At 43.4% G+C, this 25579-nt stretch overlaps 3 protein-coding genes and 1 pseudogene across 6 annotated transcripts; 3 read left to right on the top strand and 1 right to left on the bottom strand.

The window, feature by feature from the left end:
* The first annotated feature begins 822 nt into the window (after window positions 1-822).
* On the top strand, window positions 823-4800 carry LOC133911656 (pentatricopeptide repeat-containing protein At5g01110). Of its 4 annotated transcripts, none has more exons than XM_062353996.1 (4): window positions 823-2940; window positions 3150-3295; window positions 3554-3665; window positions 4256-4800. In XM_062353996.1, the coding sequence occupies exon 1, from the start codon at window positions 887-889 to the stop codon at window positions 2840-2842; it is 1956 nt and encodes a 651-aa protein (XP_062209980.1). In that variant the 5' UTR covers window positions 823-886; the 3' UTR covers window positions 2843-2940; window positions 3150-3295; window positions 3554-3665; window positions 4256-4800. The 4 variants fall into 4 exon arrangements, with proteins under 4 accessions (XP_062209980.1, XP_062209979.1, XP_062209981.1 ...); XM_062353995.1 differs by adding an exon at window positions 3758-3822 and having other exon boundaries at window positions 823-3295; XM_062353997.1 differs by having other exon boundaries at window positions 823-3295; window positions 3560-3665.
* A 1290-nt stretch (window positions 4801-6090) lies between these two features.
* Window positions 6091-10245, top strand: LOC133911657 (DNA topoisomerase 3-alpha-like; annotated as a pseudogene).
* Window positions 10246-15140: 4895 nt separating this feature from the next.
* LOC133910905 (myosin-binding protein 1-like) lies at window positions 15141-17886 on the top strand. Its single transcript, XM_062353143.1, has 2 exons — window positions 15141-16434; window positions 16511-17886. Exons 1-2 carry the CDS (start codon window positions 15432-15434, stop codon window positions 17857-17859), a joined length of 2352 nt encoding a protein of 783 aa, XP_062209127.1. The 5' UTR covers window positions 15141-15431; the 3' UTR covers window positions 17860-17886.
* A 1639-nt stretch (window positions 17887-19525) lies between these two features.
* LOC133911655 (fructokinase-1-like) lies at window positions 19526-23324 on the bottom strand. Its single transcript, XM_062353992.1, has 5 exons — window positions 22856-23324; window positions 21854-22101; window positions 21411-21702; window positions 20260-20412; window positions 19526-20150 (listed from the first exon to the last, which is right to left on the bottom strand). Exons 1-5 carry the CDS (start codon window positions 23207-23209, stop codon window positions 19764-19766), a joined length of 1434 nt encoding a protein of 477 aa, XP_062209976.1. The 5' UTR covers window positions 23210-23324; the 3' UTR covers window positions 19526-19763.
* Window positions 23325-25579: the final 2255 nt, after the last annotated feature.

Below are 25579 nucleotides of genomic sequence, written 5' to 3'. Positions count from 1 at the left end.
TGTCTAATATCCATCACAACTGATTAAGATAAAAGATGACACCCTCTCTTGATAGATCTACCAAACAATAATCAAAACCTATGTAGGTGCAGCTATTGGAAGAAAATTAATTATTCTTAATTTTTCTGAGGGATACTATTCTATCATGTGAATATATCCATCTCATTAAAAATATGAATAAAATAGCATGATAAAAACATAGATAAACATCACAGACAACCATATTTACTATGACATAGTATGACTGCTTTACATGGTGATCTCTACCGCTATGGTACATATCCTCTGGGTCATCATGCTTCAAGTCTTCATGATCACTAGTCCATTACACCTAATAGCACTGGTCAAATTACATGAGAAAGAAAGCATCACGGGTCGGCACACAGTCCGTTATACAATAAAATGATAGCCTTTGGTTGCAATTAACCATGACACGTAGTCTGTTTATGACAGGATTCTCTTTTATTTTTTTTATAAATTAATTTGAAAAAAAACTGTTAAGGTAAGAAAAAATAAAAAGAATAAAAGTAGGGAGTAGAATCGAAAAATAAACGAAATGAGGTGAAGATAATTTGGATGATCTGAGGCAAGGTTTGCGGGCTTGCTCAGAGACGAGAGGGTGGGGATCGTGTGGCTCGGGATCGGATTCCGGGCAGGAGCGTCGAACATGGACCAGCCAATTAATTATTGGCCTGAAGGCGTATTCTTCCAGTATTTACGTATAATGAACGCTTGAGTGGCCAACTTAAGTTGGTGATTACTTTTTTACGTAACCCTGAACCGAACACGGATTGACGAGTTTACTGCTTTTCGAGCTTGATACAGCCACTCCAAAACGCAAAGCAGAACACTCCAGACTCCGGTCCACCGCCGCTCGCCGTCGCTAATGGCGATTCCACGTCGCCTCTCTCGCCTTGCCGCGGCGACCGAAACCACCAAACGCTCGTCCGCAAATATCGGCGTAGACCTCGGCGGAATCGGCGGGAGACCCTCGACGGCCGCCCTGGCTGCTGCCGCGACGGCCGCCGCCGCCGCCGGCCGCGCCTCCGAGTGCCAGTCTCTCCTCCTCCGCATGTCGCGCCGCCGCGGCGCGTCCCGCCGCGAGATCGTCTCCTCCCTCCTCGCCTCCTCCCCCACCTCGCAGCCGCAGCCGCAGGTGTTCGACCTCCTCATCCGCACCTACACCCAGTCCCGCAAGCCCCGGGAGGCCTTCGAGGCCTTCCGCCTCCTCCTCAACCACCGTGTTCCCGTCCCCGCCTCCGCCTTCAACGCCCTCCTCGCTGCCCTCTCCAGGGCCGGGTGGCCTCATCTCGCCGCGGAGGCCTACAGCCTCGTCCTCTCCTCCAACTCAGAGGTAAACACCTACACGCTTAACATCATGGTCCACAACTACTGTAAAACCCTAGAGTTCGATAAGGTTGACACTGTCATCTCCGAGATGGAGAAGAGATATGTGTTTCCGGATGTGGTTACACATAATGTGATGGTTGATGCCAGATTTCGTGCCGGGGATGTGGATGCAGCAATGGCAACGGTCGATTCGATGGCCAATAAGGGGCTGCAGCCTGGGATCGTGACATACAACTCAGTGTTGAAGGGGCTGTGTAGGAATGCAAGGTTGGACAAAGCAAGGGAGGTTTTCAGGGCAATGGACAAAAGCGGGGTTGCAGCGGATGTTCTGAGTTTTAATATTTTGATTGGGGGATTTTGTAGAGTTGGGGAGGTTGAGGAGGCAGTGAAGTTTTACAAGGAGATGCGGCAGCGTGGTGTTGCACCAGATGTGGTCAGCTTTAGTTGCTTAATTGGATTGTTCACAAGGAGAGGGAAGATGGACCATGCGGCGGCATACTTGAGGGAAATGAAGGGTTTTGGGTTGCTGCCTGATGGTGTGATTTACACAATGGTCATAGGTGGGTTTTGTAGGGCTGGGTCAACATCGGAGGCTCTGAGAATTAGGGATGAGATGGTTGGTTGTGGGTGTTTACCAGATGTGGTAACATACAATACCTTGTTGAACGGATTTTGTAAACAGCACAGGTTGCTCGATGCAGAAGAACTTTTCAATGAGATGGAGGAGAGAGGGGTTCCACCAGATTTATGCACTTTCACAACTTTGATTCATGGGTACTGCAGAGAGGGTAATGTAGAGAAAGCATTGCAATTATTTGACACATTGTTGCACCGGCGTTTGAGGCCAGACATTGTGACATATAATAGTTTGATTGATGGAATGTGCAGAAAAGGTGATCTGGGCAAAGCTAATGAACTATGGGATGATATGCATGCTCGAGAAATATTCCCCAATCATGTTACATACAGCATCCTGATAGACAGCCACTGTGAGAAGGGACAAGTGGAAGATGCGTATGGTTTTTTGGATGAAATGGTCAATAAGAGCATTTTACCAAACATCATGACCTATAATTCCATCATCAAGGGTCATTGCCGGTCAGGTAATGTAAAAAAGGGGCAGCAGTTTTTGCAAAAGATGAGGCAAGATAACATATTACCTGATTTAATTACTTTCAACACCTTGATCCATGGTTATATTAAAGAAGAAAATATGCACGAAGCTTTCAATGTGTTTAACATAATGGAGAAGGAAATGGTTCAACCTGATGTTGTCACGTATAATATGCTTATAAACGGGTTTTCTGAACAAGGTAATATGCAAGAAGCTAGTTGGGTTTTCAAGAAAATGGGTCCTAGAGGAATCGAACCGGATAGATATACATACATGTCTATGATAAATGGTCATGTTGCTGCTGGCAACTCAAAGGAGGCATTTCAGCTTCATGATGAGATGCTTCAAAGAGGGTTTGCTCCTGATGACAAATTCTGAGGGTTATCGTTTCTGCTATATTGGACTTTAAGGAAGAGAAATGTGGGATCTTTGGAATTCTCACCTCCAACAGATATTTGTGATTTGAAGCCTTGAAGGTGAGTATGTGAAATTTTTAGCATAAAGCATGGAAACATCATCTTGCTTATGCATGATGCCTTGTTTACTTGAGTGCGATTCGTCAAGAAACAGTGCTGTCTTTTGCTGGACCAAGCAATAAAATTATTATTCTGTACATGTTTCTTTTGCTATTTTTGGCGTTTCATACTTCGGTGGTTTGCGACTTGGTACCGTCATACTGATCCAGGAAATGGGAAATCAAGGGAATCAAAAGGTTCCATGTAAGTGAACTTTGTGTTGTGGGAATGCTTTCTCCACCAAGATCCAGGAACGTTGCTTATGTTTTCAGGGTACTGAATAAGTACAGAAGACCTTAACCTCTCAGCCTCTCAGGTACTCTTCTTACTCAGCAGATATATGTTCCCTCCATTCCACATACATTGTACCTTTTACAAACTGAGTTGCCTTTAAGCTAGGTCTTAGTGCTGCAGTTTGGATATTAGGACTACTTTTAAAATCATCTTATAAGGAGGACAGGCCTTTTGTATATCTGTTGAACAGTATGTTATCAGTTAATTGCATTTTGGACACAATCTGTTATTATGGTTGCTGAATTTATTTCTGCACTTTGATTAGTTCATTCTTGTTCAGGGGCAGATTCGGAAAAAGGGACATAACTGAAACTCCATTACTCGATGAGAGAGACTACACAAAGTATTGTACTGTCTAGGCTACAACTATGATCTACAGATTCCACGATGCGGTAAGATTTTAAGAATAAGAAACATGTTACTTGATTATGAAGCTACTTGTTCTCATTAAATATTATCTTCTCAAATTGAGCCCTTTGTATAGGAAAAAACAGGATCAATGGGGTCAAAGAAACCCAAAAAAAAAAAAAAAAATCGGATAGAAGAAAGGTACTTTCTGTTTTTCCAAATCTAGTGCTACACCTTGAAGTATTGCTCTGCTTGACAAGCTTCATCTAGAGATGTTTCTTCTAGTGCAAACAGCAACATAGGGGCTCCTTCTTGCTCAGAAATCGTGATCAGCAGAACAAAATCACTAAGTTTAATTTGTGATGGTTTCCACTGCTTTAATGATCCTAAGAGCTACGAGCTAAAAATTACACCCTTTTGATTAGGGTATTGCTACAATTGAATAAGAAAAGTAAATCACTTTCAAAATTTAAAATCTGGAGGATTTCATTTGAAACCAGGGATGGTAAGAAGGAAAGAACGAACCATGGAAAAAATGTCATTATACTTCATCTAGTATCATATTACAACAACAGTCAGCAGAATATCTACATAATGTCATATATACAAACTTACACCATCACTTTACATGCAGGCTAAGCAAAACTGCTGCACGAAAGGAAGAAAGAAAAGTGACTGGAGGGCTAAATATGTCCCCTTCAGTATGAAGCTCCAGAAGAGCAGGAAAAATAACATTGAATCAAAAGAATGAAGGAATAGCTTATCATAACTGTACATGGATCACAACTCATGGAAGTCGGCATCTTCCTCCAGGATCCGTGATGCAGCGATTGTGGTGGCTTGCGCGCTGAAGATCAGGTAGAAAATGAGAGCCAGAGGCAGAGCTTGTTTCCTTTGGAACATATCTTCTGAATTTCTGTATCAAGTGAGGTGCCAAGGTAAGGAGCTGGAGGCTGTATATGCTGAGGCTTCGATTACATAGAAACTAAAATGACCTCCGTGTTGGTTTCCTTGGGGTTCAAGCTTCGACGCGTTCAACAGTTTGTGCCATGTGGAATGTTTGCAAGGTTGACGTTGCATAATAGGAGTCGAAGGCACATCGTGGCCAAGTTCACAGAAGGATCTCTTGCACAATACATTTCTGAGGCATAATAAGATCCTTGTTTATTGTTTATGCTATTTTATAAGCTTTTATCGCAAGTTTTTTTAGACTAAATCTAGAGCAGTAGCACAAAATTTGTGAGCAGGTTTTATCGTCGTCGCCCCTATGCGTGCGCCACAAGGCTCTGTAGGCGAATGTCAAATCTCTCGATTTCGTTGCAAATTCCGAATGAGCCGTCGTCAAACACACCCTTAGTTGATGGTGATGCCGCGTGATCCGAGTCGAGGTTAACGAAGTTGCTTTTAGTTGACGAGGACTTGAGAGGCTGTTTGGATTGAGCCCCGGCTCACCCCGCTGGACGCCGGCGTTCTGCCAGCGCTCGGGCACAAAAACGAACTAACGTGGGTGCGGACGTGAGCGTGGGGGCATCGGCGGCTATCCATACACGCACGCAAGCACACAGCCAATGCCAAAAAATTGGTCCGACGGAGGGCGTTGGAACCCTTTTTGCCTGGGTCAACGATCAGGTCAGGTCAGGTCAGCTTCGCTTGCACCTTCAACGCTCGGAATAAATTAATGACTTGCTACTTGACTTTTTTTTTTAGGCTTGCTACTTGACTTTTTGATCATGATGCTACTCATATCAATAAAATATGAGCACATTCAAATCAATGATTATGGATCAAAGTGGCAAAGGAGAAAACACCTCTTAGCGGATTCGACGGGAGGGAAACTACTTCCTGGGCCGTAAAAGCCCATAAATATCCATGCCACCTAGGCCGTGAAACTCCAAACCCCAGCCCACCTAACCGAATCCGCTCCGCCGAATCAAAAATTCCAAAATCCATCCCGAAACCTCCCGCCCCTTCCCCTCCGGTGCCCCCACCCCACGCCGCGCCCCTCTTCCTCCTTCCGCGATGAATCCCAGCGGTGGCGTCGCGATCCGCGTGCTAAACGTGGCGGAGGAGCCTTCGGTGGCAAAGTCCGTGGCGGAGATCCTATCGCGCGGGTCAATGCAGTCGCCGGCGGGGCGGTCCCCGTACAACCGCGTCTTCCAGTTCAACTGGCCAGGCCAGGTCTGCCGCATGCTCGTCACCTCCGTCACGGGCCACGTCATGGAGCTCGAGTTCGACGACCGCTTCCGCCGCTGGCACTCCTGCGACCCCGCCGAGCTCTTCCACGCCCCCGTCCGAAAGTCCGTTCCTCAGGTATGTTGCTCGCTTTCTCAGCCCCGCTCGTGCATTTCGCCGAACAGCTGGTGGGCGCGTCGCTGTGGCCTGCGTATGAAGGCGTTTTGCGTCCGATTTGATTGGTTGGCACGTGGGGCTCTAGCAGTTGCTGTGGTGTCTTAGTGTCCGCGTCTGTAGTGTTGGTTGTGCTCGGCACTTGTGAATGTGCTGATGTGGGAATTCTGTGCAACAGTTGACGTGCGTGGTGTTTTGCTGTATTATACTGTTTATGGGTATCAGGGTATGCCTCTTATGGTGAATATGTCAAACAACCTTGTGTGTTTATACTTTATACCTTGATTCCACTAAGCAGTTGGAGGGCGGAGTGCCACTGCTTGATGCTTATTGTTCTGAAGCGGTTTCACTTTACCATACCGGAGAAGGGCTTCACTCGTGCCTTGGGGACAGAACCATAGTACATAACTAGCTTCCTCTGTACATACCATTTTCGGGTAACTATCAGGCGGTTCCTGCACGGGTTGCCGCTTGCCATAGAGTTCAAGTCGGTAGCACTACTGGACACTTGCTCATAGGTGAACTGTTTCCAATCCTTGCACATGTGCCCGGCGCACTGAGGAAGCTCTGGTATTTTAAGTCATTTTCCTCTTAGGAGGAGGCACTAAAGGCTACACTTGTGATTTCAGGCAGGGTGGTTGTACTGAAAACTTCAGATCAGACCCTTTGGCAGAGACAATGCTCCAACCTTTTTTTTCAAAACAGTCACATGGAAATCAAAGTTTATTTTATACAATCATTTGACACACAGCTCTTGCAGGGTATTAGGGTGAAATTTTTATAGCCCAAAAGAACTGAAATGCATGCAGAAAAGTAGAAACTCAATGAGGAACTTTAAGTTTAATGATTTGCACCCATCATCTAGCTATCCTTCCCTTCAGGCTGCTTTTCTTTTCCCATTCCAGCACTAGGGAGCTGGATATTTTCCCCTTAATTCTACACGGTTTGATCCTTCTTTGTCCGGAAGGAATATGAATCATGTCTATCTGAGACCAGCGATTAGTTTTAGTTCCATACTTGTGTTGTTTTCTATTGTCACACCCGGTTTTAAGACCAAACCAAAGGTAAACTACATATATGCCAGGATCAAGTTACATACACGTAGTGACGTCATAAGTGAGTAGCAGACACAATATCCATTATTACAACGTCACTTTATTACATCAATGACCCAAGGATCTAAAAGAAGATTACAAAGCAGCGGAAAATAAACTTAGTACGGCGCCCAACTTTAGGCATGAGCTTTGGATGAAATATGGTTGTTTGCTCAAACACTATTTTCAGGTATGAGCTTTGGAAGCCTTATCTAAAATCAATGATGGAAGCTGATATGAAATCAGTTAGCATGGGTACAAAGAGTAAATCAGAAGTACTTGAGAGTTGTTTGCAGCAGATGAAGGCTTGTTTTCTTGATGTAAGTTGTAAATTTCTTGTATTTTATGATACAATAAAAAAGAAGTGTAGTATTAAAGCCATAGCAAAAGAAGCAAAGCTACAGTCTTCTCACCTATTGAATTATTTGAAGTTCCAATGAGTTGCTCTGAATTTATATGCCCTAAGTTGACTGCATGGTGATCATTGGTGCAACTCAGGCAAGGGTGAACAAAGTGAAGCTCCTTGATGCAATGGGGACATTCTTTGCTAGGTGTTTGATCGAATTCGTAAGGCATTCTTTACTTTTTATGATTTCCTAGCGTAAATTTGATATTCTTTTTGCAGGTCAAGTAGGCCTATAAACGAGACACAAAATCTGATAGAGGTTGTGAGGCCATGTGGTGCGTGCAATGAATCTGAAATGGTGCTGAAGCGAAGGCCGGTAAATTGTCTCCCCATGACTCTTTTCTTTCTTTCTTTCTTTCTTTTCTAGACAAATTGGCCATCACCCTATGTTCATGCTGTGCTTTGCTTCTCTTCTCCCAGACTGGTGAATTTATGGTTGGGTGCCAAAGTTATCCACAAGTGAGTATTCTTTTGATAGAAGTAAATTGCCTTATCATGCTAATGAACAGCATGCTTAACTACAGCCAGTGCCACTGGCACAATATTTGATTTTCAGTGATGATATTGATATTAATAGCTTTGTTGACTCTTCAGTGTTGAAATGTGGTATGGCTCCCAGGATCTCTTTCAGAAGCTGCTGTGACTAATCAAGTTTGTCCTACCTGCGCGCCAGGTCATCTCTAGTTTCCATTTGTTGATATAACACCAGGAGCCTGACTTGTTCTGTTTGGTTTTTCTGTTTTCCATTTCTCTCAAATAATATGACAACTCTATCACTCACAGGTCCTGTTAAGATTCAATTTAAATTTTGTCGGAGGGATATTCCACACCTAGGTAAACTGTCCTAAATGCAATGTTTGTCCATGCTCACTTTAGTTTATTTTGTGCTTTTGTGGCCGGAAAATGGTTTTCGATGCTGCGTGATTTATCCGGTAGTATTATCATAACTGCACATAGTTAATGTGTTAATTTATCCATTAATGCTTATGGCCATTTTTTGAGATACATTTCCGTTACTCTGATAGGCTGCGTTGGTGGATGTGGTGATATACTCTTAGAGCTTATAGAGATGAGTAGGTTTGGAAGTCGTAACCAGACTACAGCACCAGGTTTGTGATATTCTTCTTTGCTCTCAGTTTCATATACAGCTTTATCTTTTCTATTGCTCTAAATAAGATGGTTGTTTCGCTGGTTCTACCTTTATTTGTCTCCATGTTCCGCTTTCTAAAACAACGGGTGCAATTATCGTTTCTAAAATATTCAGTTATTTTTATGATTGTATTACTTCACAGCACGGGGACAGATTCCAAATAGTGTAAGGCAGGGGGCTTCAAGGCAGGATTTACATACTAATTTTCGTCCAGCAGACCAACTTAATAATGTGAACCAACCGGTTATGCAATCTCAAGGTTTCCGTTCAACCCACACCTAAAACCCAAGAAATGAATCAGATATATGTGCTACTCATTCCACACTGATATACAAAGCTTTTGACTTAATCTTGAGTTATATTTAGATGCAGGTCAGGCGCTGTGCACTTCATGTGGAGAACCTTGCATATCACGAATTGCTAATACAGAGGCTAACAGGGGGAGGAAGTTCTATAAATGTCAAAGTCCAGACTGCGGCTTCTTTAAGTATGTGATGCTCTGAACACCTTTATTACATAGTGTTACATTGCAGCGTGCATATTCATCTGGTACAGTAATAGGAAAATTAGTTGATCTATACAATTGAATCTGTGCGTGCGTGTACATATCATATCTTCTGTAGCTGGTTCAATAAGGGTGGCATAGCTTCTTTGCATTGGTACCCTGAACAAACAGCTTATGGGTTTTGAACAAGAGAGTAAAAGTATGTCTTTCACGTTTTAAAATTTTTGTTTCGTCCCAGTCACTTTTGTTTACCATGTCATCGAAGATCCCCTAACTGACATGAGCTCATAAATTGACTGATCAAAAGGCTTACATCAAGTTAAATAGCTTATGAAGTATACGAAAATGAAAAGTTGTGCTATCTCTGGCTAGCTAAATTCTATTGTATAGTTCGTGCTCTTACCTCTTGGACACCTCGGCCTTGTACAGTCTGTTGGAACCTTTTCCCCTTTTGTAGCTTTTATATATATCCTAATACATTTACCACAGTAGGGGTTTCCCTACTGTTTCCTCTCAAAAAAAATGAAAAGTTGTTGGGTCTGAATCCTTTCATGGAGAAGTATAGCGACTTGTCTATGCATTGTTCCCTTTTCACCTGAAATTCGTTTGCCGTGCAGATGGGAAGACGAATTGGAGAATGCTATGCCAAGGAGCCGCCGCGGGCGCGGTAGCAGCAGGCAGGCATCTGCAATTGCAGGGCGGAGGGGCGGCGCCCAAGCGCGAGGCCGGAGGGGCAGAGGCGGCAATGCTGATGGCGTGATGTTCGTTTCGGCAACGGGCGATCCCGTGTCCGGCTGCTGCTTTACCTGCGGTGATCCTTCCCACTTCGCCAATGCCTGCCCCAACCGCAGGAGATAGTTTATCAGCGGCTTATGCATGTACAGAGTGGCAGTGTTTGCTAAAGGCTTAAGCAATTCAGGCGATGTTTCATTTACGATGTAAATTAATACAGGCCAAGCATGTTTAGTGGTGTTCTAGATGACTAAGAAAAATGAGGCTATTGTACTGATGTCGATTCAGAACATGTGACGATACCACTCGGAAAAAGTCAGAGAAATGGACTAGAAACCCATAAAGGCGTAAGCAAATGTCAATGCAGAACCTGAACCGAGGCTTGCAGACACATGCTGGGGATCATGATGCTGAGGAAAAGGTACTTGCTCAAACTTGAAGTTGAAAAATGGTACAATCGGAATGCTTTGTGCGATGATCAAATGATGGTACCTTCGAAAAGTTCTCGTGGTGAGACGCGACGTCCTCGTAAAAGTTGTTCCGAACAGTTGCGATCCTGAATCCTCATTGCTCCTAAGAAATTTGATCATCCACCGAAATTTTCTTTGGTCAAAAGTCCAGCAGAAAAACTGTATCAAGGTATCACTTTTTCCTTGCAACATTACTATCAAACTACTGTTCTTGTAAGGTCACATTCTTGATATTGCATGACCAGCACATCCACTGCGTGCTATCTTATATTTATTAATTGGAGGCTCTTTTTGATGCCTCCACGTTAATTCTAAGAAAATTCTAAAAATTCTTATAAAAAAGCAAAATATCCGACCGTTGAATTAATTGATTGACTAACTGTAACAATAGATCAACAACCAGATGAAAAAATATAGAAGATTAAAAAAATAAATCATAGAGTCCAGCTCCAAGATTACTTCTTTTTCTTCCCTTTTTTGTTGCAAATATCATTTGTCCAATAAAATTACGTTAGCAAACTTCAAGTTAGTTACGTTAGCAATCAACACACTTTTTCAAATCAATTATAATCAAACATTACAAAATCAAAACAACAGAATACAAACATATTACGGATTATCACACAAAAATAATATCAAAGAATTTATAATGTATTTCCAAAAAAAAAAAGAGATACGGTGACGACATTAAAATAATAATAATTTCAAAAAATCAAGAAACAAATAAAAATCAATTTGCATAACACATAAAATGAAAATTATAAATTAGATCTATTCACAAATAATAAACATGATTCCAATATTATGAATAAAAATTATATTTATATTTTATATTCTAATATTTAAATATAAATAGTTAATGTATCTTAGCATACAACCATTATTAATACAAATATCTATAATTCAACCGTAAGCTAAATTTTTAGCCTGTGCAGTCGCACGGGTTGATACGCTAGTGTTTAACAGGTACACTATTTACTGTGCTTCACATCATTCTCATGATCTTGTTCTTATCTGCTAGACACTGATGGGTTAGTGAGGGTTAATTTGATCAGTTCAAAGCCTTTCCCGATATTACAGGGGAGGATGCACATCCCACCCACATTATATGTGCACAGTGGTGGAGCTTAGTTATAGCCCATAGGGGCCATGCCCCCCCCCCCCCTCAACATTGCAACCCCTTAGTAAATATACAACTAAATTAACTTGAAAATGGCCACCTCTTGTGTCATTGGTCCTCTATTGCGTGATGACATGTACGTGCACACAACATTGCAATTGTGTGTATGCCACTGTATGCGCATACACACAATTGATCTAGATATTTAGGACCTTAAGGTAGTGTTTGGTTCTTAGCCACACTTTGTCATATCTTTGGCAAAGAGGTTTGATCAACTTAGGCTTGTGTTTGCTTTGCTGCGACACCTTTGGCATGCCACAAAATCTTAGCCTATTATCCCACCGGTCATAAACACACTTTCTTGTCATGTTTTGTCTAACTTGTGGTATACAATTTCTTAGCCAAAGAAATTGTGATGTGCCACAGTTTGGCATGAAAAGTTTGACAAACTGCGGCTAGCAACCAAGTCAATTTTAGGGCTCGAACAATGAGAGGTATGAACAAACCCTTGCTCTCACTACTAAGCTAGCAAGATTAGTTGTAATTTAGGTTAAGTTCAGACGGCTAAGTTTGTTATTTGAATCCGGAATCAAGCCCGTTGAATGTAAATGGAGATATACATGAGGGGCTTTTGCGTGAGTAGGTGGTTCGGTTCCACCGTACCTAACGGTGTCGGCAACATGAAGGCTACTGAGGTGCTCGTTGAATGTAAATGGCAATATACATGAGGGGCTTTGCAGAGATGCTTCAGTTGCCACACACGAAGGCTACTGAAAATCTTGGAAGCGATATTTCCATGATCGGAAAGATTCGTAACGAGGACGACACGAACCGAAGCCTTTGCGATCATCATTGCCCACGCCCACCTAGTAAAGCTAGCAGCGAAAAATATGTGCTATTACTGTACATCTGTGATTTTGTTACTGTCGTTTCGTCAGCATGTTACTGTAAGCTTCTATAATTACGCAGGCTAAAGAGGCTTTATAGTGCATATTATGCCCTAATCTCTCTCTCTCTCTCTCTCCACACGAGAAAAAGAATAGAAAGAAAACATCAGCCATGCATCAGGCTCTTACGGCTAAGAACGCCAACGTGGTAACAGAAAGAACCAATATAAGAGAGTTGTCTCCGAAATTTCATCGAACTTGGAGCTAACGTGACCAAAGAATCGGAGAGTCCAAGCTGATCGGTGAAGTTATTAGGAAAACCAAGCCGGAAGCACTGCAATTTCATCGATTCATTGGTCGAATATGAATCAGAGCCAATTGATGACAGGATCAAGAAAACGCTTACCGAAAAGAAATTGCGGTGTTGCCGGTCCAATCTAGCATCAGTTGATGTCTATTACGTAATTGTCGAAGGTCCTTCCTTGACAAGATCACCGTCGTCCCGGCCGGTTCGGAGAAGGAAGAACAATTGAGTTGGGGGGAATGAAGCCTGGTCCGAAACCATCCACCGTGACGCGCCATCGATCCGCGGTGTTAGGTCTCCGACCAGACAACATTCCCCTCAACTGCCATATATGAGAGAGATCGACAGCGAGTTCATCTGAATTCATAGTGTGTGTGTGTGTGTGTGGAGAGAGAGAGAGCTCTCATATGGACTGAACTTATATGCATGAAGGGAAGCTTGTTATCGCCGGGCCGGGGTCGGTGCTAGCTTTTGCACAGCCTTATGGCACTCATACAGGATGCTCGTTTCGCTGTCGTTGCTTTCACACTACATCTTTGCATGAAGATCAAATCCAAACCGTACATCCTAATTAGGAAGCTGATTATATGTTTCAGTTCAAGTCAAACTAGCTCACCTCGCTGAACGTGTTATAGCCACGTATTCCAGCATGAACACGTCAGAGAGCTATGATGAGTTCATGACCAGCAACTCGCCGAAATTCTTAGCCGCCATAAGGACAGTCTCGGACGATGGCAAACGGGCAACTGCTTCTTAGTGAGTATAAGCACACAGAATCAGATCTATAATTTGTTGGTCTAAGACTTAATAGTTGCGCTGGCAGAAGTAATGCAGATTAAGCGTCTGAAAAAGGCCTTTCAGAAGGCCTGCGACAATGCATGGTACATGGTTTTATTCCCAAGCAAAGGATTTCTTTTGCTTTGCACGTCGTACTGCGTCGCGCTGGGTTGCATTGCATTGCCCAGTTGTTTTGATTCCAAGCTTAGCGTTTAAGAAACTGGCCATGCAGCAACCTGCTCTGCCTCTGCTGCAGCAAAGAGAGCTTTTCTGCTTGTGCGGGGTGTGGAAGAGAGGGAAAACAGCCGGCAGTAGGGATGCGGTGAAAAAAAGAATACGCAGTACTAATCCTTTCCTTCAACTAATTAATCCTGGTTATCTTTTGTCTTTCTCGTTTCTTTTTTTTTATGGCCGTGTGAAGATGGGCAACAGTGCCAAGCTTTAGCTGCCTCTTTTTATGACAGGGACTCATGGGAGAGTTCTTGATCAGTGCAGGCCAGGAATTTCCAACGGAAGGTTGTAGAGTTTACATATGCTAGAATCTGTATGGGCGCAGCGTTCAATTGGACATATGTGTCTGCAATGATAAGCTTCATCTAGCATGGCCTAAGCATTCTGATGATCACTTGTGAGAACCTTGTATGAACCGCACTATCGGTGCGAAGCCAGATCTAAACCGAGGGGTGCATGCATGGTTATTATTCACAAAATTACTATTTATCATTCCTATGTTCAGTGGTAATTTTAGATGGAATAGGTGCCATCAGTCACAACGTGGCTTTCCTCTGCGTATCATCCTAGGCTTTAGTACACAATTTTTTTTCGTACACACTTAAATATTTGCATAGTTTATGTTCTAGAGCACAGTGACAAATGGATTTTTTTAAGTCATGCTTGGAACACAGGAATTTTGCTGGACTCCTATAATAGTTGAATTATGTCCTATAAAATTTCTACAAAAGTTCTGAAAAAATCTTGTTACAAATAGGTGGGTACCGAACATTAGTGATTGCCCGGTCCACACTTTGGTCGATACACACCATGGGATTTCATTTCTTTTGCAGTACAGTCATAAATAAAAATCCAGGCGACGCCTATCACAGTAGCACCAATAGCTACTGCATCTGCATGAAGTAGCATCATGATGTAGAGGCTTTTGAGTTTTGTCCATCCCCTGAAATAATCACTATTGTGTTGATTTTTTTTCCCGAGCACAGGGTTGATCTAATTTTCAGTGCACATTCTTCCTGCTATTTATTTCTTCAGTTTTTGGTGGTTTTCTACCCATCGTAACGAGAGGCCATGCTTAAATCTCTCAACCTCGCAACACATGCAAAGGTTAGAGAGAGAAATGCGGGGTTTAGGAAGGAGACGGCGGACATCTGTTCCCTCCCTCCCTCTCTCTCCTCTCGAATTCTACAGAGAGAGAGGGAGAACCATTTTGCCTTCTCTCTGCAACCAAGAATCATTTTTCCAAATTCTGGGGATTTTTTTTTCACGTTTCTTGACATTTGGTTGATTCCAGTGTACGGTTTTCGTTCTTTACCTTGCCGGTATATTCCCAACTTGGAGATCTGGATAAAGATTTGCAGCTTCTTGGTCGAAGATTTGCTGCACTGGTAAGTTCCGAAATACCCCAATCAGGTGTCGATGTGAAACCCTGAATGTTACATTAACGCAGCGCTTTTGCAGGACTGGATTCTGTGCTCCAACTGGGTGGAAAGATAGGGTTCTTGCGATCTATTTGTATGAAAATTGGCATGCGAAAGAAAGACCCAGTCTATGTTCAGAGCAACCTGGTAATTGCTGCTTCTTGCCGCACTGGGGAAGTTTCTGCGAGGAAGGTTTCATCTTTTGGACCAATAGATCAGCATGGGTGACCATGATTTTAGCACTGCTGTTTCCTCATCAACAATGTGGTGTGGTTTAAGTATCTTTGTGCCTCACTGATGGGAACTTCGTAGGAAAGAAAAGATTTTGAAGCAATCTACATGCAAGTAGGGGGTGCGTTGAGCTTTCATGGCTGCGAAAGCTCGAGCAAGATCGCGGGACTTTTCGCGGCAATTCTGGCCCGTGCTGCGGCATGCCTTCAGCGAATGCTGCCTGATCATAATGCTCTTTGTGACCGCTCTGCTGTCATATATGGCCACAAGGTTCGCACGCATGTGCAGGCTCCAGTCACCATGTATGCTGTGCACGAGATTGGATCGGTTTCTACATGGCAAGGTCTGGTTCTCTGAAGAACTGGTTTGTGCTGCACACAGGTTGGAAATTTCAAGTTTGTCGTATTGCCAGAGTCACAACAAGCTTGCGCACTCTGATGATCTATGTGAAAGGTGCCTCCTTTCTTCCACTGCCTCGGTTGGTAAGCCTGGTAACCTGACAAACATGGATGTTAAGGAGAAGTTGAATTCTCGGTCGAGATCTAGGCACACGCAGCTGTGTTCTTGTTGTTCAGTGCCGTGCAATAAGACACGTAATTCACACAGGTTATCTGCGGCTGCAAATGGCAGGTTTCAAGATGATGATATGAGCAAATTAAAAGAGAGAAGGATAACCATGGCAAGTGTAGGGCATTCTTCAGATGACGGCTCTGATTACTTGCCTAATGAAGGTTACAGAAAGCTCAAGGTTCGCCACAATTCTGAAACTGAGATCCACATATCAGATGGTGATGATGATGGCAATTCAGTACCTCATGGAGCTAGAGAACGACCCAAGGACATCTCTAGTCATGATGTGCAGGTGCAACCAATTATCTCCAGCACCAACAGCTTGTCAATGCTTCCTATAGATAATACTGTTATGACAAGGTCCATGGAACCACTGAATACTGCAAGAGATACTGGCAGTCAATCTAGTGGCACCAACGTTGGAAACGCTGCAAAATCTTTGGATCGTGCTATTGAGCATGGTTTGGATGAAATCAACTGGAGTCAAGTCCATGCAAATCACAACAACATCGACATGCGGTCGAAGGCTATGCCTGAACAAGTTTGTGCAGAACTTCCAAAACACAAAAGTATGTATGTTATCCAAAACGTTGTCATCCTTATCTAACTTGAAGTATTTCTGAGTATGTCAAATGTATATTGTAGCTTTTCTTGTTGGTATGGAGGAAGTCGGCGATCCTTTTGAGGGTGTTTCAGGAAGCCCTGATGAGGAAGCTGCAACGGGGTTTGATGCTTCCGCAAATGCTGGAACAAGCTCAAGTGCAGACGCTCATGTCAACAGCAACAACATCATGAAAAATGCTTCTGCCAATAGAGGCTACCTTAAATCTCCTCGTTTGTCTGAAATAATCTCTGCTAGGGACACCAATACAAAAACTCATGGAGAAGTGAAGACATTTCTGTCACAATTGTCTTCTGCAAGAGGCTTTGATGGCCCTTGGAGCGAGACAGCTACTAGCCCCAGAATCAGCACACAGATTGATGAGTACAGACAATATGATCCTACTGGTATGGCATCATTTCTCGAGAGGAACAACTCAAATCTGGAGCCATTTGATGTCAATACCACTAGTGAAGATGAAGGTGAAAGTTCTCTTGAGCGTTTGAAGCAGCAGGCTGATCTTAACCAGAAAAAACTGAGTATTCTTTATAAGGAGCTTGAGGCAGAACGGAGTGCTTCAGCGGTGGCAGCAAGCGAAGCGATGGCTATGATCAATAGATTGCAAGAGGAAAAGGCTGCAATGCACATGGAGGCGCTGCAGTATCTTAGGATGATGGAAGAGCAGGCTGATCATGACCAGGAAGCAATTGAGAAGTTAAATGACTTGCTTACGGAAAGGGAGAAGGAAATACTTGACCTGGAAGCTGAACTTGAGAGCCAGAGCAGGCTTCACGATGGACCATTTGAAGTTGGAAATTTTGGTGCTATTGATGGAGCTATTGCATTTGGAGTCTTGGATGGCTCAGATTTCATGAGACATGCCATGTTTGATTTTGAAGATGAAAAGGCGAAGATTTTGGACTCCTTACGAAGATTGGAGGAAACACTTGGCATGTCCTCCACAAATATACTTGATTTGGGTGGCGCAAATGATAGTCTACAGAACGGACCACTGAGAGATCACCCAAGGTGTGGTGACCAATATATAGAAAACTTAGAGTTGGGGACTTCACTATTGCCTCGGGAACACTTGAATGGTGAATCGGTTTCTTCTCAACAAAATGATGAAAATCAATCTGTTGAGAACCAAAAACCTGCTTCATGTTCCCACTTAGACGATGACAGAATTCGTTCTATGTCAAGTGTTAAACATGAAGTTTCTCTCCTGAATGCTAGATTCGAGGCACTTGAAGCAGATCAGAATTTTCTCAAGCAAATACTAAGTTCTCTTAGATGTAGCAATGATGGAGTACAATGTGTTCAGGAGATAACTAGCCATTTGCGAGAGCTCCGAAGAATCACGACTGAACAAAGAGAGACGGCAGCTCTATGACTTGTGATTAATCTCTCTGGAAGGTAATAATAGACCATAGCTGTAGTTTGTCTGTTAGCAATGAGCAACTATTTTGTATCTTTTAGAACAGATTGTTGAAAATGAAAATGTGTAGTGTAGCTTACATGATGCAAAACAATGTAGGTTCTATGCTCGGTGGAACAGACACTTTTCCATGTTGTACTGAACCAAACAACACGACTTTTGGAGACCTTGCGGATGCAATGAGATATCTGAATATATGGCATATATCTGCTCAATTTGTGACGTCAGATTTGATGATTGTCTGCTTTTTCCATCAAAGTGTATTGAAAATCAATGATCTCATAGAGGACACAGCTCACCAGATTGTTATGGAAGTGTATCTTCCATTCACTGCTGTATCATTGAATGCTTAGCACTGCTTGGTTCTATTTTTTTACCAACCTACAGTAGCAACTCGCATTAACTTTACGAACTAAGTTTTTCAATCTACAGATTTTGATCCAACCTTTTCTTTCAGTTGCTGCCGTTGAGCCGCTCATTAACACAGCATCATGATAGTAACTTCATGGTGTTGATACACCAGCCCGGGGATTTAGCAAATGGCAATGGCAGAGGATAATCGAATAGTGATCCTGCCAAACATGGCACGGGCGGCACAGATCATACGCATGTTGAACTTGCTAACCACGGCTTTGAATCTCTGGTTCACCATGGCAAGTCCCCCCCTTGTTTTTCTCCCATTGCTTAACAGCGACGTCTCGCATGGCTAACTGCCGAGATGTTCATTGTACATTGATCTGGTAGTTGTTAGGAGCTAGCTTGTCGGTGCAATTAAAGTTTCCGGCTCTTCCTGAGATCAGGAGTTCATCTAGTAAACCAGCTAGCTTCTGGTTGACTGGTTATGTACTGATGTCAGTTGAGTCTATGCTAGAGAAAGACAGGCGTACAATGTGCAGAGCAGCGTCCAGCACCGAGTCAAGAGTAGCCGATCGATCGGGCATCTCCCGGCAGCACACCGCACCACCGGTTGAACAGTTGAGCTCCTCTCGGCCGGGAGCCGGGAGCCGGGAGCTGCGCGGGGTGACCGCGAGCTTTGTGCTCGTCGATTCGCGCGAAGAACCCAGCCACTCCACGGCTCCACCGAGGTCCGGTGGGGCGCGACCCTCGCGGCGCCTCCACGATGAGCCCACCCGCGCGCGTCGGCGAGGCGACATGCATGCAGATGGTGCCGCGAGCGGAAGCAGGTCAGGTCCCTGCGTGCGCCGGCGCACGCCTACGCGACGCGCGGCATCCCAACAACCGGCCCGCCCCGCGCCATGGATGGTGCTGGCTCCACCTCTTCAGCTAAAACCCAAACAGGGATCAAGACATCACAGCTCAAAATGTCAATTTGAAAAGCAGTAGCCCGATTTCTTCCGGACGTGACCATGAAGGATCCGGGATAATTTAACTCTTTTTTAAACACGCACAAGGTTTTGCCCGAACAGGAGAAGCATTTCCATGGGAACTCTATGCACCAACTGGGCAGCACAGATCTTAAAAAATGAACAACATTAAAATTCTCAAGAAAACATTGTTCCGTGCCAGTACATTAGTAATAGAGAGCCTCAAGAGTGACAGAACAATCAGGGGATCCCAGCAATCAGATGAAAACTGGTGAGCCAAGGAGACACTTTGTAGCATCAAATCGTGCTCAAGTTAGACCAAAAAATGAGATCCATCATTTCCATGCGAGGTCGCAGCTGCAAAGCTATCAATAGCTTCCAAAAGCACATTCTTTTCAACAAATAGCTTTACCTGGAGGCTAGCCTCCAACTATCAGTCATCACCTAAAAACAGTGTGATGGTTGAGTAAAACTGTAAAAGAAGAATCTAAATGATGCCAAACAGAATACAGCCATCTACTGTTCAGTATGGATTTAAGCCTGGACAGTGCTCCGCTCTGACACTGCTTCGAACATATGCAGAAGATTGGAATGCACATCACAAACAGGAACATGCACAAGGCGGTCGCTAAAACCATTGATTGGTGTCCTTGACAGGACTGAGACTTCGGGACAGAGAGAGCTTCCTTCAATCAACTCGCTCCATGCTGTGTCTTCTTCATTGAGATTGGCTTCTCTCAAGAGTTGCAGTACTTTATCCAGGTGAGCAACATTCCTACCTGCTCCACAGCCAGTGGCGGTTGCAGCTCCAACTGCATTTGCTAGTGTTAATGTGTTAACAGCCGGCAAGTCATGGAGGAACCCAAAAGCTATAGCAGCAGTAAAGCTATCTCCACATCCAACCGTGTCCACAACGTTAATCTAATGAAGACAGAGAACACAGTGAATACTAACAGTGCGACAGTTCAGAAAAGTAGAATATTTTTTACGCACTTCACAAAAGAAGGCCCTTTATCGGCACAATTAGTACCTTAAAAGAAGGCGCACAGGAAACAGTGTTCTTGGTGATCATGATTGATCCCTTGGAACCCATTTTGATGACAGCCTGCTTTGTGCGGATCCCCCTCTTTAGCAACTCTTGCCCTGCCTGAATCGGGTTTCTGATGTTTGTAAGTGATTCAGCCTGGCAAACCAATAAATAGAAAAAGGAGAAAAATTAAAACAAAGCAGGAATAAATATGCAACAATCATGTAACTGTGATCTAAATCAGGCCAGATTCAGCAAACAAAAAATCTTTACAAAAGTGTATCGATGTAACACAGTACATTTCATCTTCAGACTACAAGAGATCTGTTGCCCTGGGCATATGATAAACTTATCATTCTTCTCAGTGTTGAAAAATTGGCCAATCAGAGATTAATCGGGATTAATCGCTGATCGGCAGGGGAACGAGTCGATCATGGTGAAATCGGCTCAAAAATCGGCTGACCGATTACTCGGTCTGTCAGACCGATTAATCGGGTTGACCACTGATTAATCCCTTGACCATCGATTAATCTCCTCCCTCAAAACGCATTGCAGCCTCAGTAGCGTCAGTGTCTCGCGCAATCGCGCTAGCCCCTCGCGTCGCTGCCCTTCGAGCCCACCCCTCCTCAAGCCCATTCAGTTGGCCGCTCGGGCACCCGCCCCTCGTGCCGCCGCGGCTCGGGTGCCCACCCCTCCTCAAGTCGCCGGATCTGGAAGGGCACCGCGCACCGTTGACCCTATCCGCCGCCACTGCCAAACCCTATTCGCCACTGTCGCCATCCTGTGTGTGTGTGAATGAGAGAGAGATCGAGAAAGGGGCTGAGGGAGAGGCAAAGAGAGATAAGAGACGGAGAGAGGTGGGCCACTGGCCCAAGAAGGAAAAGGCTCACCCAGAGAGATATATCTATTTTAGTATTTTTCCTTCTTATACATGTTTATTCTAGTATATTATATTGCTAGATTACATAAAAAAAGGTATATTCCTTGTTGACCAACCGATTAATAGTTGACCGATTAATTCAGTTAATCCCTGATTAACGGATTAATCCCGATCACCGATTTTTTGAACAATGAATCTGCTATATAGAGTAGTTGCATAAATTACTGTAGAGTAATAATAAATAAAAAGTACAGTTGTATGTACGTCAGCTAACCTCATCTGATGTCAAAAGGAGGACATCACTGAGCCTAAGAGCATGCTCAAGTGCTCTCTTCTCATCCAGAGTCCCATGTAAGAGAGATTTTCCACGGGGACCGGGATCAAAAAATACTGCTGTTCCCGCGTCAATTGCACAATCAATAGAGGATGCGATGACATCAGGGAAGAATTCATCAAAAGCATAGCCATTACAAAACAGTATTTTGGAGTGATGAATAGCTGTCCTGATATCTGCTGGAAGTTTACGTATCCAACTGAAAGCTGGCTCTTGACTAAAGTCTGCACGGCTGACATTGCAAAGAAAGCAACACTGATAAATGACCAAGCACATTACACCAATAAAAGAAATAGCTAACATGAATTTCGATATCATAATTGAAACTTGAGGACTCTTTTTGTTCAAAAGAAACGGAGTGCATGAGAACTGTCAGTTCTAACCTGCAAAAAGCATGTCTCTGAAATGGGTCGACAAGAACCCAACATAGAAGTGTTTCATAGGCCTGGCGGCATGCAGTAGCATCAGTATTTTCAAGCATCCCAACAACACTAATGCTCTCCGCTTGAAGCACATCAAGAAGAAATTTTCCATAAATTTCCTCTCCTACGTGCCCCAGTGTGGAACAGCGAAGCCCAAGCCTAGCCGCAGCAAAGGCTAAGTTGCAGTTTCCACCAGCCTCCCAAAATTTCTGTTCGAGTGATAGAATACAAAATGTTCAGAACATATGAAAACCAGATATTGCATTATGACACATGAAAATGTAATTACTCATTAAGTATTAAACATCAATCAATCATAGTGTTCTTCTATGACAGAATAGTAAACATATCACCCAGCTCTCCACATTTTCTGCTCCATATCCCAAGCAGATAAAAATAACAACCAATTTTCTGCTACATTTCAGGAAACCTCCAACAATGTCAGATCAACCAATCGCCTAAACAGATACTACAGCTTACAATTTACAAACTGATACATATTCAGCCGTTCACATCTGGTTCCATTCCAGTCTCTGATCCGCTCTAAAATTTGATGGAATGATCCCACTTTTGTCACAATAAAACAAACAGGGTTGGTAATCTTGTGTACCTGACATCTTCCGATTTTTTTCTTTGAGGAAAGAAGGTAGGCAGGCAACTAACTTATGTTCGTCGATAAGTACAAAGCCATCCTCCAGTTCTCACTGAAAGTTCCCATCTTTGCTCCATCCACTCAATCTACGGCCAAATACAGCTAAGGAACAACCGCATAAAGCATAAAGACAGTTTTCGAGCCTCAAGACAATCATTTATAACCAAAACAAAGGTTCCAAAACTAAAGGTTTGCACATTTCCGCGCATCTCAGTATGTCCTTATCTAACGCTAAATACAACCAATGAATACGTCAGAGACCCTAGTTTTACGATAAGAACACAATGATCTGAGACCATTTAGTAAGCGACCTGATCGGGCGGCGATGCCGCGAGGCGCTCCATGTAGGCCTTCCGCTCCTCGCGCTGCGCCGGCGGGAGTTCCGGCACGCTGAGCACGACGTCGACGCAGAGGTTCCCGAGCGTGGCGAGGTCCGTCTCCTTCCCCTTCCCGTCCCCGCCCTCGGACGGCGGCAGCCTCCTCGCCTCGTTGACGGCCCCTGAGACGGCGACCGCGACGGCGCGCGGCCATGTGCAGCCGCCCGCGAGGCGGCGGCGGGGAGGGAGGTGGAGGAGGGGCTGCGGCGGGCCGCGACGCGGGAGGGGCGCCGGGGTCGGGGAGACGGAGGCCGGGTGCCGGTGAGGGTTTAGGGTTTGGAGCGCCATGGATGGGAAGGGAGGGAGATGGGGGAAGGAGCCGAGAGCGAGGTGGGGTGGGGGTGGCGGCGACGCGTCCAGCGAGAGAGGGAGGGAACCGCAAAATTGGAAAGGGATGGGGGTGACCGGAGCTTTGAGGTGAAGACGATCATGTGAATGGGACAAACCGAGAAAGTAGGATTTTTTAACCTTTTTAATTCAATATTTTATTATTAACCTGTAGGATCTATTTTTTTACTTACGAAAGACCTATAAGTCGCATCACATGTATAGACGTGATAAGTGTATCATATTGACGTCATAGTTAGGTTACGATGATGTAGCTTATGCTCTTTCACGCCATCCCACGTGGCGCAATAGGGTTGTCACGCCATGTAACTCCTCCTTGTCACCATGTCACATCAGAAAAAAAAAGGTCGTGCTCAGCTTCTCCCCTCTCTTCCTTTCTTACTTACGTGAGCCCAACATGTAACTCCTTGTTGTCGTTAGTTGCCCTTTCTAACCCAAATTTCTAGTGCATTTCGCGAGGGTGGGCTTAGAAAGGTATATTTTGTGTCCTCCTCTCTTTTCTTGCTCGATTTTGTAGATTTGAGATGATTTAGGTGACCTAGAGTTTAGAAAGAATTTGAAGATTTATGTAATATGTTAGGATTTTGCTCCATCACAGTTTACATTGCACCACAATTAGTTGTCTGTCGACCTTTTTGACGTGTGAAATTAATTGCATGTGGTGTATGTCATAGAGTCCCTAGTATATATGTATATGCATAGTGCATATGTCATGAAATTAGTAACTATGGTCGAGCTCAGATGGCACCACACCTTCTCGAGCTGGGATCCCACACTAACACATTATCGGTGTGTTCTCATCACATGGCATCTTCTTGTCCTATGATTTGTATTCTTCTTTTTCCTCATCCTCTGTCCAGTACGATCTCAGACCATATATGAACTCTTCAAAGTTGCACACTATCCATCCATCCTACACCTATGTTCAAGTTAGTACACAAACAATAAAATACCGACATCTTCAATGACATCCTGCACCACTTACATTATACACACATGAGGGCTGCTTGGCGTGACAACCCTGTTGTGCCACGTGCACAGGCACGACAAGGCCTAAGCTACGTCGCCATGACCTGACTATGACGCCAATGTGGCACACCTTGTCGCGCCAATGCATGTGGCATGATAATAGTCTTTGGTCATGCCACAACAATTCATGGCGTGTCAAAAGGGGTTAGAAGTTCAAAATAGAGCCCTACATGGGTTAATAATAAAATACAAGGCAGATTTGCGTGCCTATGCTACACCCATTTTTTGTTGCACAGAGCATGAAAAAAGAAGACAAAAAAAATTGGATTCACTAATTTTGGATATCTCAATATCTATTTATGAATTTATCAATACTTCATATATTAATTTAGTTATAAGGAAAACAATATTACTTTCATGCATGCGCATAATTTTAATATGTAGGTGGCAGTAATACAAAACTAACAAAATTTGTTTCATATATTTTTTAGTTTAAGATATTTTTCTTTGCATTTTAGATTATTTTCATCGATTTATCAATATAATTAATATTTATTTTGATATTTTTCTAAAATTTCCTAAAAATAGAACTTATATTATATGTGTAACTACACATATACATATATATACATATATGTAACCATACATATGTACACGAGATCCAATGCCACAGTAGCCACATGCTAGTAATATTCGATTCTTAGCCTTTTAATATATGTAATAAATAGATTAAATTATTAAAAAAATCATCGACAGGTGATGCAGACCCGAGTTGTGTCATGCTCATGCGTATATATAATGCAACGGCAACGCTCTTCTGGAATTTTGAACGCCGAATTGATTCGGATACGAAAAGTACATCACAATATGGAGCGACATGCAATGTTCCGGCCTGTAGTTATCATGGGTCCACCAAGCTTTAGATAGGGAATACACAACCTTTTGCACTGCGACGATGCTTTTTTTTTTTTGGTTGCTGTTGAATTGTGGTAGTTCAAAAGACATGGTCAAAAACAGAAGGAACCTCATTACATGATTGTACGCAAACTTATTCTAGGGATGATTATATGCTACTCCGGCTTGATGTTGCAGATTAGTTTTGTCGAATATCTAACTATGGGTATATACATGTAAAAAAATATATTATATACGAACTAATATACCATATGTATATTTAACAACTCCGAATATTACAGAATTAAATCTGCGATATCTGATACTTCCATAATTAGAAAATATATACTAGAAAGGTCTTGATTGCATACACAACTCGAGATGACTAGTGTCCGTGACATATCTATCTATTTGGACGATAAGAATGACTCCCAATCGATTATAGAT

Source organism: Phragmites australis, chromosome 3 (assembly GCF_958298935.1).
Source record: "Phragmites australis chromosome 3, lpPhrAust1.1, whole genome shotgun sequence".
In the NCBI taxonomy this organism is placed as follows: domain Eukaryota; kingdom Viridiplantae; phylum Streptophyta; class Magnoliopsida; order Poales; family Poaceae; genus Phragmites; species Phragmites australis.
Note: the sequence above shows the minus strand (reverse complement) of the source record. Positions and strands in the feature narration are given on the sequence as shown.